At 31.1% G+C, this 16,045-nt stretch overlaps 1 protein-coding gene across 1 annotated transcript; it reads right to left on the reverse strand.

The window, feature by feature from the left end:
• Positions 1–1,135: 1,135 nt before the first annotated feature.
• On the reverse strand, positions 1,136–2,889 carry LOC110641664 (NAC domain-containing protein 6). Its single transcript, XM_021793480.2, has 3 exons — positions 2,596–2,889; positions 2,234–2,502; positions 1,136–1,833 (listed from the first exon to the last, which is right to left on the reverse strand). The coding sequence occupies exons 1-3, from the start codon at positions 2,747–2,749 to the stop codon at positions 1,384–1,386; spliced, it is 873 nt and encodes a 290-aa protein (XP_021649172.2). The 5' UTR covers positions 2,750–2,889; the 3' UTR covers positions 1,136–1,383.
• Positions 2,890–16,045: the final 13,156 nt, after the last annotated feature.

Consider the following 16,045-nt stretch of genomic DNA (forward strand, 5'->3'; position numbering starts at 1 on the left):
ACAATTTTGTGTCTTTGGCTCCACTTTTTTAATTATAGGATTTATGAATATGATATGACTAGGGAACCACTAGTGACATGAATTTCCTTGATGTGAACTATTTGTGCTGTGAAAACATCATTTGACTGCTGCTTTTATATGTGCTTGAATATAATTGTTTTATCATATGTTTTATCCTCTAATTAGGCTTTTACTCACTGAGCCCTTAGCTCAAACCCTTTTTCTGACTTCCCTTCGGGAAATGTATAAAAGGTATAGTCAGCAAATTTTTGTAGTTGAGTTTTCAGATGTTATTGCCTCAATTTTGCTTAAAAGTATATGTGCATTTTGTGGAACTCCTTTTGTAATGACATGTAATTTTCTTATTGAATTGTTGTGCATTGCCACTCGGTATTTGTAACATTTAAAATGTAAATATTGTTTTATGTTAATAAAAGTATTTTCATGAATAATATGGGCCTTAAAATGAGAAATTTATACATGTTAGGCTTGCTAAATGCATAGGGAGCCTTATCTATCTTGAGTCCTAACACTGGTTACTATCCTGGATTTAGATCATTTCAATAATTCTTTCATTTCATCTAATTTTTTCTTTATCTTTGAACATATCAAATCTTAAATTATTTTTTATCGCATTTAATTTATATAGGCATGTCTAGATTATTTTCTAGTCAGAGTGTAGAATCTTGCTAGAGACTTTAGATAATACTAAATTAAAGTTTGAGCTTTTTTTATACAAATTAAAATTAATGAACGGTGATAAAATAACTTTCAAAATTAACGGATGATGGGTCAAAAACAGCCCAATTTAGAAGGAGAGATATTGGAAAGAGTGAAAGAAAGAGAGAGACAGAAAGGGTGCACGACTAGAGATAAACATACAAACCAGCAAAGGAAGGGATTTTTATTTTTATTTTTTTTATCATTTTATCTTATATTAGTCACAATTTTGATGATGCGTTTATTGTTTTGACTTAACCTTGAGGAGGTTTTTGTAAACTACCCATAAATTTTATCGTTCTACCACTTGCAATGTTATTGGAAATTAAAACATCGACCCACAAAAATGTCTATTGGCCCATAAATGTCTAGTCAGGATCACCTGGCTATACCCCAAATAATTATGAACATAGAGTAGAAAATAAAAATTATATTTATGATATTAATTAATTAGCTATTAAGCAGTAAAGTGGATTAAAAGTTGTTCATTAACAAGGTAAAATAAAAACTTCCAGACATTAATTAACTAGCAATTATCACCATGCTCCCTCCTAGGCTCTCGGCGTTGCTTAAACATTCTTCCAGGGTCCTGATTAGGCTGAGAAGAAAGCTATCTACAAAATCAGAATATTTGCATAATATGTAGACATGTATTAGTTAGCTCTAGAAATTCAACATGTTGGCATAAGGGGTCAGACTTTGGGTTAAATTTTGAAGCCAGGGACTGTTCAACCATGAGTTACTGTCTAGATTCCAGTCCATGCTCAATTTGGGAACTTCCAGCTCTGGTATCTTGTTATTTCCCAACGGTAATTGTAGTGAAGGCCCCTTAATCCCCTTTGGCTTTTCATCTCCAGTATTATTATTATCATCACTTTTACCATCTTTTGCCATTACCAAATCTTCTACCTCTTTCTTGAAAACCACATGGTGCATACATATTGGAGCCACTGATTCTTCTTGTTGGCTGCAAAAGGACATGTTGTCCAATGAGGAAATTGGGGATGATGATGGAGATGCATGAATTATCTTCATTTCTTCCTCCATTGCAGCCCTTTGTTCCAGCACTTTCAAGGAAGTTGCCTTCCTATATATCTTACACAAGACTATGTCCTGCATTAAATATCAGAAAAATATATTAGCACGTACCAAGTTTTTCCCTAATAAAAAAAAAAAAAAAGTTGACTTATTGGAAGTCTATTGACCCCATTGATACTTAATAGGGTCCAATCTAGATCACTTTCAGGTATGAAATTAATGGTTCTAGGTCGCCTTTTTTATTTTGGTATGTTCCTGGAAGGGGAAGGAGAGTGAACCTGCAAACATCATGGTTTGCTGCAATAAGCAACGTCTTTTTAAGCATATATTTCTCCTTTCCTCCTCAAGTTGAGAAGTAATGAATATCAGAAAATAACTGAAATAAAGTTCACTCTGACACTTTCTTTATCAAACGAGGAAAAAAAAATCTCCACTGAAGATTTAGTAATGAAAGGTAACGTTAATATGGTACTACCTTAGGCAAGGGGCATGAATCAGGCAAGCGATATTCATTCATGACCCAATCAGTCTTGCTGCCCCTTGGTGCTCTTCCCTTATAGAAAACAAGAGTCTTTCTCAATCCAATAATCCTCTTGGGGTCTGATAAGCTCACAATTTTCCTGTCAGAACCAGTGGCTTTCCAGAATCCATTCACTGTAGTTCTATTTGGCCTCCCTCCACTACCATGCCTTCTGTCTCTTGGCACGAAAAAGTACCACTCCCTCTCTCCATTCTTAGCCATTCCTGAGTGTATCAATACATAAAACAACATGAATTACATCAACACCAACACAAAACCGTTTTGCAACACCAACTAAAATGAGGAAAAATTTGTACCAGGCAATTCCCAAGGATCATGATGATAGATGTTAAGGTATCCAATAATATCGAAACGCAATTTTTTGCCAAAAACCATGTTTTTGAGGTAGAAATCCAGGAGCTCCTCTTCTGTGGGATGGAATCGGAATCCAGGAAGATCAAGTTCCTCCATATATGCTAGTTTAGAGTAGACTAGTGTGTGTGTGTGTGTGTGAAAGCAAATACTATAATATGGTTGCTGCTATTTTGTTTATTGAGATTGTCAAGAAAATGAAAATGGTTACACATGCACTTGCATTTTGCACACGCTAATGCAAGGGATATTTATAGGGAGAGTTCAAGATTATGTGTTGGTGGTGATCTTTGTATGTGTTGGGTTGATAAAGAAAGTTACTAAAAGAAGACTTGGTCACAGAGAGATGTGTGGAGCTGCTGCTAGAACATCAACAAAAAATGGTGGAACCCACACGGTTTTCATCATAAAGTCACAAAAGACTAATTTGTGAGATGGACGCTGACAGGCCCCCCTTCGTGTCATTGCTTGACCTGTTTTTCTATTGATTTTGGACTTTTACTTGGAAATTTACAGGCACTGAAAGATTTTTCCAACTAAAAATTGTGATTTTGCTTCAGCTCTATCAAATAATTTGATTTTTGAACAGAAAGAAGGAAAAAAAATAAAAAAGAAAAACCCATTTTAGAGTTTCAAATTTTCAAACAGCCCATGTGGTCAGCTGGTCTTTTTTTGTTTTCGTCTTTTAGTCTGCTAATAACAGCAAATTGAATTGGTCATATTTAAACTGGTAAATTTGCAGCTTATTATTCTTGGAATCCAGCATTGAAAATTTTGTAGCAGCAGCTTCCATTTATTTGCTGAATTCAACATCCTTTACCATTAGGAGATTCTTGGTATTTGTTGAATTTCTGCTCAATATAGTTTCATACATGTACCATAATACCATGAACATTTAAGGTGTGCTCAGGAACATCTACTTCATTAACTTCATAATTTTTCGCATTAAAATATAGAGTTTAAATTAATTAAAATGTCTGCCTCAAAAAAATTAATTAAAATGTCCCATCAACAACCACCAGCTTTTAATTCATGTCTAAACTACAAGTGAATACCACAAAATACTTTATTTTAATACCATTATTACCCCCACAAAAATCTAATAGATTACTTTCATTCTATAGCCTAAACCTTTTAAGGGAATTATAATTAAATAATCAATTAGCTTTAAGTAATAATATTTTAAAGAGTGTAAAATGTTAAATAAGTATTCTGGATTGACGGTAATTGGCAAACATCATGATCGAAATGGAGTCATGATCATTCACAATTCTATTTCTTCAACTATAGCTCTTAAATAATAAATAAATAATTTTAGTCAGAATCATTACATATTGCACAAGAAATCACAAATTGAAATTTGTGTAGTTAAAACTTAACATGCAAGGACGCTACTCCATCAGTCTGCCAGATTAGTCATTCAAAGGATGGACACTTTTTTTTTTTTTTTACTTTAATTTGAAACAATGATATTTCAATAGTTTAAAATTTTTATGCATAAAATAAATATTTAATTACAAATTATTAAACCAATGATTATTATTTATTTTATGTATAATAGAAGTATTTCAAATTAAAATCATTTGTTTTTTATTTTTTTATTCAATTGAATTTAATTAAAATTCAAATTTAATATCGAGCAGTTTTACAAAGTACTCCAACACTATTAAATAAAATATTAATATTTATTTTTCTTTATTCTCACTTAAATTTATTAAAAAATTATTTCAAAAATTAATATGTTTGATAGTATACTCACTCCAGTATAGATCCACATTCAATTTTGGAAACGTATTAGGAAAGAAAAAAGATGTTTTCCATTTTTTTTATCCAGTATAAATATAACTAGTTTAATTATTTTATCATGCTCTGGTTAAGAATAAATTCAAAATCTTATAATTTTAGAGATATTTTTAATATAATTGCATCAAAATCTGTTTTTAAATAATAATATATTTATTAAAAATTTAGAAAAAACTTAACAAAATAGGTCCGAGTTAACTCGATCATCTAGACCTAAGATCTATAATATTAGGTGGAAAAACTTGAAAAACATCATCAATTAATAGCGCCATTGAGGCTCGTTCCTGAAGATACATAAAGGCCGAGGCAACAATATTATCAGGAGAACGGTATCTTATCAAAATTTATTAACATTAAATTATTAATACAAATTTATTAATATAGTTTTAAATTCTATTTTCTATAAATTAAAAATTACTCTTAAATAATAAAAAAATAAAAATAAAAAATTTTTAAAAAAATAGTGAGAGATATCGTGTTTATGTATATATCGTGTATTTTGCATTTATGTGTATCTATTAGACCTAAATGAGGAGAGAGCGAGAGATAATAACTATTAGTAATAGATGGAATTGAAGAGAAATTAACGTATTATGAAACTCAAATAGAAATACATTTCATGTATTAGAGAAAATTTTCTGCAATATTTTTATTGACAACAATTTCTCTCCCAAAATACATAAAATTTGAGGTATTTATAAATATTAATCTTCTAAACCTAATAGGAATATAAAACTACTAAATAGGAACTTCAGATAAATTAAAATACAATAGGAAGATCTAAATAAAACTGGAAGAAATCTAAATCTTTGATAAGGTAGGAAATTATTAATAAGTCCTAAATAGAGTAGAAGAATTCCTAATTAATTTTAATCTAATCTCTACAACTGCTTGAAGTCTTCACATCATGTCCTAAGTGAATTAGGACTATTAGACATAAAAATTAACTAAAAAAAGCTTTGTTGCCTTTTGTCTAGAGAATCTCACAGCTGGGTGTGGGAAATCTCACATCTGGTTGTGGGATTTGCTGTTTCAAAAATCAACTTTGTCCAAACTTAATAAAAATTGTTATTTTTCCCCTCTTTTCACACCAATATGCTTCAATTGTTGCTTGATATACTTCTTCACTCAAAAATGTCCCGCATCATACTCCCCCACTTATAATAATAATAATATAAAAAAAAAGCTCGTCCTCAAGTTGAAATAACTTGCAACAATCCAAAAGCATAGCCAAAACAACTCCAACACCATTCTCCCCCACTTAGAATAAATCCTCCCTCAAAATTTGAAGCAAAAGAGAATGAGAATCTTCATTAGAGATGTGCCCCATATAACTTTCAAGGATAGAATCAATAAGATTGACATGAACAAAGTGGAATTGAGGATCTTCATAGTTTTCTTTGTGTCTATGAGAATACCTGGACAATAGAATCAATAAAAACCATTGAAATTAAAGAGTTAGATAAATCTTCAACTTTCATCAACTTGAAGATTTGAGTGTCTTTGATCTCCACTATTATATCCATTGATTGTTTTTCCTCAATTACCATTTAAATTTCCATGGCATGATCTTCGTTGTTCCATAGAACATATTCTTCAAGGTCTTCATCTTCAACCATAGCAAAAGGAAATTCAATCAAAGTTTCATATTTCAAATCTTCAAATTTAGGCTCATCCACTTCAAGTTGTATTATTAAATCTTGAAACTCCTTTTGTTCTTCACTTTCTTGTTCCACAACTAAGAAAGGCTTTGGTTGGACATCCTCGTGGCAAAGTTTTTGGTTGGAATAAAATTTGCTCTTAATCTAGAGGCAAAAATTCTTATTTCAACAAATACTTCATTATAAACTGTGTACGAACTGGCTCTTTAACTTCTCGTTTCCTTTTAGATTGTAGCCATTCCTACCAAGCAAAAGCACCACTTTTGAACCGGCATGCGACTAATTTAACTCGCCTTTCCGGTGTTATCTCCATGCAATCAAAGAACCTCTCCACATCCACTATCCCATCCAAGAATTCCTCAATATTCAAATTCCCATTAAAGTTGGGAATATCAACTTTCAATCAGAACTATTTGCTTCCCCTCTCATCATATCTACAAACACCTCTCCTCCCATAATCACCTTGCTGCCAATGCCTAGGATAATCATGGGGATCATAGACGTCCTCCTCTTTGAGTTTTCATCACAGACATATTGCCTATGAGCAGTAATTGGTCGGTAAATAAGGTCACCACAAGCTGTACCAACTCTTGGCCTTCTATTTCCCACCCAATCCCTATTTGCATTGATTTCTAAAGCACCAATATGGCCCATAATTTCTTCAAGACATCTTTTTATACATCTAAATCTGTGGTCCACCCGTTATTCTAGGTGTTGTTCCAAACGTTACTCTAAAAATTGCAACGCGTTGTCCTTTTCATGGGCTCTAGCTCCCCGATCATCGTCGCGAGAACCATTGTTATCATCACCTCCATCAAGGTTAGCCATCTTGATTGGGATGATTTTCCCTGCTTTGATACCACATGATACAATGTGAAGCTCAAATAGAAATACACTCCATGCACAAAAGTGAAAATAAAGAAAATTTTGTATAGTATTTTTATTGATAACAATCTCTCTCCTAGAATACATAAAATCTGAGGTATTTATAGATATTAATCTCTTAAACCTAATAATAATATGAAACTATTAAATAGGAACTTTAGATAAACTAAAATACAATAAGAAATCCTAAATAAAATTGGAAGAAATTTAGATCCTAAATATGGTAGGAAATCATTAATAATTCCCAAATAGAGTAGCAGACTTCCTAACTAATTCTAATCTAATCTCTACAGTTGTTAGAAGTCTTCATACAACGTCCTTGGTGAATAACTATTGGACATAAAAATTAACTAAAAAAAAAAAAACTTTGCCACATTTTGTCTAGAGAATCTCACAGTTGGGTGTATGAAATCTCATACGTGGGTGTGGGATTTACTATTCCAAAAATCAACTTTGTTCATACTTGATAAAAATTGCTATTTTTTTCCTTTTTTATACTAGCATGCTTCCATTGTTGCTGGACTTACTTATTCACTCGAAAATGCCTTGCATCAGAAATTGATTATGCAAAGTGATAGCCAAACAAAGCATGAAGCAATTCTTTTCTTGAAGTCATTTTATTAAGCTTGGACTAGATCAACCAGTTGAACAAGTGAATCAATATTTCAATCTAGTTCAAATTTGTAATCTGGCTAAATAAAGAAGTGATGTGATACAGTCGATTGGACCAATGAACCAATATGACCTGGCTGATCTAACCAATCAATAAAATCATAATTTTTTAAACATTGACAAAGAAAATTGAATCTAAAACCTCATAAAATGTCTACAAAATCACAATATTGATCTAACTTGATAAATGTATATTTTTTATTTTAAATCAAATATCTCTTTTTTCATAATAATATAATAAATTTTATAAAATGATATGTTTATAAATTTTTAATACATAATTAATTTTCATAAATACTAAAAAGGTTGTTATACATTTATAGAACTTTTTTATGTATTACTCTTAAATATTGAAAAAAATAATTAATGATAACATCATTTAAAATTGAATATTTTTAAATAAAATTTAAAATACCAATAAAATAAAATATGTGAAATATAACCAAATAAATATTAAAATTTTGATTTAATATTTATTTATTTACATTAATAGGTGTTATATTTAATTAATTAATTTTTAATGATCTACTGATTGAATCAATGATCCATTATTCTGATTCTTCCATCATCAATTTCTAAATCGGGTTTCATAATACTACTTAATATTAGTAAAATTTATTTTGCAATAAATCACACACTAGAAAAAAAAAATAAGCGAATTTGCAACCGACTTTTGCAACTAATTATTATCCATAATAGCAGTGAATTTTGTAATCGATTTGTGATTTCATTTTATTTTTTGAATAAAATTGTATGGAGTAATATTTCAGCAACCGATTCAAGATTTGTTGCTAAATTCAATGCTATTAATAACAAAAATATTATTAGCTACTAAATCGGTTGTAAATCAACATTATAAAAATATTTGAATATATGATTTTTAAATCGGGTGAGAAATTGGTTTTTACTATTTGTAACTGATTTGTAAAATCAGTTTCTAATAGTAACTGACATGAAAATTGATTACTAAATTTAGCAATTGATTTTGAATCAATTGCTAAATTGTAAAGTTTTTTTTTGTAATTGACGTCGGTTGCTAATTTGTAAAGAGAAAATTTCCATCAATTATTTTAAGAGCCCACTTTTTTGTTTTAATTAGCAACCGATTTACAAATTAATTACTAAAATAAATTAACAATCAATTTTACTAGTTGCTAAATTTTAGAGTCTTTTTTAATTTGCATTAAATTTAGCAATCAATGTACGAATCAATTACTAAATTTAGCAATTGATTTAGGAAACTATTGCTAATTTAGCAATCAATTTGTAAATTGATTGCTAATTTATGGAGGAAGAAAGCTCTCCCTTTTTTAAAAAATTAGAATCGGTTGCAATCAATTGCTAATTCATGTTTATAAATTCCTACTCATTTTCTTTCCTCACATCTCTTTCTTTCTTTCTTTTTTCTCTCATTTCTCTTTTTCTATTCTTTTCCCTCATTTTCTATTTTGTTCATTTATTTTTTTTATTAATATATTTTTTTTTCTTTTTTCTCATTGTGTTCTTTATTTTTTTCTCTCTCATTTTCTTCTTATGTTCTTCTCGTTATTTTCTTCTTCATCTTTTTCATTTTCATCTTTTTAATTTCTTTAATTTTACTATTTATTAATAAAGTACTAAGTTATTTGATTAATAATGTATTTATAATTTTTTTTGTTTGCCATAAAATATAAATTTTTATGTAAATTTATTTTTTGTAAGCAATTTATTTTCAGTAGTAATTTTTATTAATATTTTAGTAATTTTTTATAATATATTTATGATAATATTTTTGTAATTCATCTTATAAATACATTTTTATTTTTTTAGTAATTTGTTAGTAATAATTCTGTTAGTAATATTTATTATACTACATTTATTATATTGCTTTGGTCATTAATTTTAATTAGTAATTTGTTTTATAATATTTTTATATTAATTTTTCAATATTAATTTTTCATTAATAATTTATTATTTTAATAATTTTTATTACAATTTATTTATGTGACTTTTTTATTTGTCATTTTTATTTGTAATTTTATTTTTTTATATAATTTTTTTAAATAGCAAAATCCATTGCTAACAGCTGCAAAGAGCAACGTATATAAAAACCGATTGCCACGTTGCTTAATTAAAGACCAGCAATGGATTGTCATTGCAAAATCAATTATTAGTAACAATGGATTTTTCTTAAATAATTTATTTATTTTTTAAAATTAATTAATTTAGTAATCAAAATCGTTGTCGATTAATATTTACAATCGAATATTTTTTTACTAATCTAATATTAATAACAATGAAAATTTCAATATGTTGCAAAGTATATTAGCGACAAGACTCATTGCTAATCCCATTTTTTTTTAGTGACATATTAACCCTTGTTTGCTTGTGCAAATTGGCAATATGTACTGTATTGCCATGGGAAGCTAGTCTCCACGACTTTAAGACGTCGTGTTTGAAAGTTGCTTATATCTTTTCCTTTTTGTCATAATAAGATGAGATGAATCTTCATTACCACCAAATAATGAAGATTTTGTTTCTATGTAGTAGTTTTTTTCTATTTTAAAAAAAAATAAAAATATAATAAAATTATAGAAATGTGAATATAATGACTTTCTGTATTATAAAATAGGCACTGACATGGCCCTTAAAGTCTTTTTCTTTCCTAATTCTGTATAGAATTTTTTAATATCAAAATGTAATATGTCCTAAAAAAAATAATTTAGCCCTCAAATAAAACATTAAGTAATAAATTTAGTCTGTCCATGCTAAAATTATTATGGTTGTCTTTCAAACTATAAAAAATAATTTACATATATAATTAAAATATAATTCTTTAACACGACAAAAAAAAATTGCATAATGATAATGATATAAAAAAATAAAATAGAAAAATTGAGCAATCAAAATTAAAATACTCATTCTTTTATATTATTTTGAACTTTTATATATTAATAAAAAAAATTGCATTTTTTTATCTTTATTATATATGCATATTAGATTTATTTTAATAAATTCACCTCATTTTTAATTTTTGAAGTTTATTATTGTCGATGAATGAATTTTAATTTGGTCCCTCCACAATTAAAAAGTCTAACTCTTCCATTGATCAGAGTATTAATCCTAGTGACTTCCAATGATAATAATGGAAAGTAATGATGTTCATAACATTATCTTAAGGTTGTTAGTGTGAACAATCTATTTAATAGAATTAATAAATTCTGTACCTTTCTGTATCACAGAAATGGTTTGGCCTCGCTATAAAGAATGTTGCTTGCAATTTTCTATTACCCATTTACGTTCTGTTATTATTATTATTATTATTTTTTCAAGTCTTTCGTTTGCCTAGTTTGATTCTTATCTATCTATAATACATATATAAAATTATGAATGAAGAGATAAACTTCTAAATGGAATATATATACATATATATAGGAATATATATATATATATATAATTTTTATATTGTTTATGATTATAATATTTTTCATTATTTAAATTAATTTTAAAATATTTATTGTAGATTTCAGACCAATTTTATTCTTTTTCTTGTATTTTTATATTTTTATTTATTTTATGTAATTATTTTGTCTATTTCATTTTATTTTACCTCTTGCACCATCACACGCATTTTCAAAAGTTTGATATGTAATCTTTTACACTCCATTTGGTATGATTATTAGGATAAAATTTAATTCAAATTAGTTTGTAAGAAAATTCATGTCTTTAAAATGCTTTTTAAAACAATAGAATTCATTTGACTTTTATTATTTGAAATAATTTATATGCTAAATAATTGTATTTATTTTCATAATTTAGCCTATTTATAAAGAAATAATATAATACAAATATGGGTGCTTTGGGTCTTTAATAAAAAAAACTTTATTAAATGAATTGAATTCTTGTAAAACCTTTTAACTTTTGTCATGAATTTATTTCTCTCAAAATGATTTTTTTTTATTAAAAGAATTGAATTCTAGCAATTGTAAATTTTTTTATATAAAAAGAAAAATATTTCATTAATTCATTAGGAATAGAGTACAAAAGAGAAATACAAATTAACATATTATATTTTTGCATAAATTAAACTAATCACTCATATGAAAAATTATTAATATAAAGGATTTAGAAAATCTGATAATGTTAACAAATCATTTAGATTGGCCAATACATGGGTTGCATGCTCCACACTACAAAAAAAATAGGGTATCACAGACGAATTTAGTGATGGATTAAAATTTAGTCACAAAAATATTGATTAGCAACGGATCAACAATGGATCCATCATTGATACTTCACTAATCCGTCGTAGATACTTCAGGGATGAGGGTTTCAGCGATGGACTAAAACTCATCATTGAAAGTCCACTTTTGGAATAAGCTACGGATTAGTGACGGATTGTGATCATTACTTAAAGCCTCGTCGCTAATTGGTTTCAACAATGGATCACGCTTACCTATACCATCAGCGATGAATCCATCAATCTATCACCGATACCCTTTTTTTAACTCTATGGTCTTTTTATGAGTCCTATCAGATAACCACCAAATTTAAATCTCCTATTGAATGAAAGATTTGTATCTTATAGAACACTCTTCTCTAAAAAAATAAAATATTTCACCAATAAAAATACATTATAGTGATAAAAAAAAACACATAATAATTCCATTAAAAGAGAGAAACCACCACAAAACTCTAATAGGAGGCACCACATACACTCAAAATCTATGAACAATGATGTATCTGAGGATTTATTTATTCATTCATATCTATTTGACAAGATTGTCAAGAATCTATTTCAAATAGACACAGATCTAGGAGTTACTAGAAAAAAAAATGAAGGGTAGGGGTTGCCACTAGTTAAAACAACCATCGATGGCCACCTAAAGAAGAGATCAAAGAGAGGATGGATGGAGGAAAAGAAAAAAGATGAGAAAGATAGAGAAGGGGGATAGAGGTTTTTCACTTACGGGAGGTTATGTAAAGTTTTAAAATTATGAATTTGTATTTGGGAGAACCTATAGTAATTTTAAGCGTTCCAAACATGAAAATTCAATTCAATTGAATTCCTCTATTTTTGGACTTTCTAAACACACTCTTATAGTTTTAAAAGCAAAATAATAATAGTCTATGTGACATCCCTTACCCGTCTACAGTGTAGCCGAGCAAGTTATACCACTCAGTGTGTCAGAATACCAATTCATGTTTCAATTTCAATTAATCCTTTTTAATTCATTTATTTATAATTTTTGATAAATCTAAATTTTTCCGCAAATTTTATAGAAAATCCGGCAGAGTGCCGGCTATAAATTGGAAAACAGCTTTTCCAACTCATTAAAAACACTTCCAATAATATCATCACATTATTCTCAATCAACCTCCAATATATTCTCAACAATTTCTCAATTCACTTCAATATCTCAAAAATTCAATTCAATTCAAAACACAATCAATTCAATGAAAAATGCTCAATTTATTACTGAACATATTCCATAGATACTTACATCAAAAGCATAATTACATGAATTTATAATATACATTACAGAAGGTTACAAAATACAAAATATCAAAATGGCCTAATGTCCTACCAAATGCACTGCAATGTGAGGTGACTCTAAACTCTGAGTGCAGATATGAAGGCTCACCCTATATGAGGCCTGCTGGACTCCCCAGCTATGTCTCTAGTACCTGCGCGTGGCAAAAGCGACGCGCTAAGCAATTCTGCTTAGTGGTGACAATATAAAATAAAATAAAATAAAATAAAATAAAAACATGTGTACAGAATGTATGTTTACATTTTTGGGTGAACTAAGTCTCAAATGTTTATTGCAATATTATTCAATTGAAGTTTGGTAAAATTTATTAATACTGCCCGAGTAACCTACACTAGTTAGCATACAGCTTCTTTTCTCGCAGGGTTTGCAGAATAATCCTCAAATGTTCATCATGTTCTTCTCTAGTCTTGGAATACACCAGAATATCATCAATAAAGACCACTACAAACCGATCTAAGTATGGATTGAAGATACGGTTCATAAGGTCCATAAATGCTGCTGGTGCATTTGTTAACCCAAACAGCATCACTAGAAATTCATAGTGCCCATACCGAGTTCTGAATGCAGTTTTTGACACATCTGCATCCTTTACCATCAGCTGATCATATCCTGATCTGAGATCAATTTTTGAAAATACACCGGCTCCTTTCAACTGATCAAACAGATCGTCGATTCTGGGCAATGGATATTTATTCTTCACAGTTACTTTGTTCAACTGCCGGTAATCGATACACAATCTCAAGGTTCCATCCTTTTTCTTCACAAACAGCACCGGAGCTCCCCATGGTGACACACTGGGGCGTATGAACCCCTTATCAAGCAACTCTTGCAACTGAGTTTTCAACTCCCTCAATTCAGTGGGTGCCATCCTGTAAGGAGCAATGGAAATGGGTGCTGTACCCGGCATTACCTCAATAGCAAACTCAACTTCCCTTTCTGGTGGTAAACTAAGCAACTCTTCAGGAAATACATCTGGGAAGTCTCTTACTGTGGGTATATCACTCAGGTTTGTCTTAGCTTGCCTAGTATCAACCACGTGTGCTAGGTAAGCTTCACAGCCTTTTCTCATCATTCTTCTTGCAACTGTAGCTGAGATAATATTGGACAGGAAATTTGTCCTTTCACCCACAACAGTGATCTCATTACCCTCAGAAGTTTTCAGAGAAATTCTCTTCAATTTGCAATCAACTATTGCCTGATGACGTGACAACCAGTCCATTCCCAAAATCACGTCAAACTCGTGGAAGGGCAATTCAATTAGGTCTGCCGAGAATTCATACCCCTGAATCCTCAACGGGCAACCTTTATACACCTTATTCACTATCACACTGTGGCCTAGTGGATTTATGACCAGAATGTCTTGATCACTCTCCTCTACTGGAACTCCCCTCTCTATGGGTAGTTTGATGCAAATGTAGGAATGAGTGGATCCTGGATCCACCAATGCATGTACAGAAGTGTTGTAGAGGGAAAACGTACCCCTGATGACATCCGGGGCATCTTGCTCCTCTTGAGCTCTAATGGCATAAGCCTTGGCTGGTATTCTAGTGTCTGGCCTCTCAGTTGACTCGGATGCAGGCCTCAGTGATGGACCAGCTGCCTCAGGTTTACCAGGCTTCCTACCTCTTTGTTGTGCAGGAGTAGGTCTGTCAGTTTGTGTTGGAGCAACTATAGTAGTCCTCTTCGGACAATTCTTGATCTAGTGTACTGTAGATCCACACCGCAAGCATGCACCGGTCACTCGCCAACATTCCCCCTTATGCCACTTCTGACAGTACTGACAAGCAGAAGATGCAGGGGCTGGTCCCTTAAACACCGTCCCTGGAGAGCTGCCCATTGATGGTGTGGACTGGCCTCTCCTAGGTGTGAACTGTGGTCTGGGCCCCTGAGACTGACCCTGACCCTGTGGTGGTCCCGAACTCTGAGCAGGAGGACCCTTACTTTTCTTACTGGGAGCAGAATATGCACTGGACTGACCCGGACCCCTCTCTTCTGCTGTCTTTCCCTTCTATTTTGTTCATTGATTTTGACCCTTTCCACTTTCGATGCTGCATCTACCAGTTTAGCAAAATCCGTAATCTCTAGTGCTGTGATCATAACTTTGATGTTGTCATTGAGCCCTTCCTCAAACTGTCTGCACCTCTCTGCCTCTGTAGGGACTATCTCCCTCCCATATCTACTCAGTCTGACAAATTCACCCTCATACTCGCCATCGACAACCGCTCGCTCTGCATCGATAAATTCCCTTCTTCGCTCCTCTAAATACACTTTGCTAATATATTTCTTCCTGAACTCTGTGAGGAAGAATTCCCAAGTGATCCGTTCAGGTTGCACCTCACTGGTCACTGTGTCCCACCACTAATATGCATCATCCTGAAGTAGGGACACAGCACCCACCAGGTTCTGCTCGGGGGTACAGTTTAGCTGTTTCAGTACTCTAATGGTTCTGTCCAACCAATTTTCTGTAGCCATGGGATCATCCTCCCTCTTCCCAAAGAAGTCTATAGCCCCATGTTTTCGCAATTTCTCCAAATGGGACTTCTGTGGTGCTGGTGGAGGTTGTGGTTGTGGTTGTGGTGGTGGAATTGCCCCCATCATTTGCCGGTAGAACTCGGTCATTTGCTAGAATAGAGCAAACAGAGGTTGAGCAGTGCCTCGATTCTTTGGTGGAGCAGATTCTCCTCGCCTCAGACTTCACTCTTAGTGGAGCATGACTCTCCACCTCTTCATTAACTGCTCTTTGCGAAGCAGGATCCATAACCTATTCAAAATAAGAAAACAACAGATCTGCATCAGTATCACCTCAACACTTACAAAGGCAATGCAATGGAATGTACTCT

This window comes from Hevea brasiliensis, chromosome 1 (assembly GCF_030052815.1).
Source record: "Hevea brasiliensis isolate MT/VB/25A 57/8 chromosome 1, ASM3005281v1, whole genome shotgun sequence".
NCBI lineage: Eukaryota > Viridiplantae > Streptophyta > Magnoliopsida > Malpighiales > Euphorbiaceae > Hevea > Hevea brasiliensis.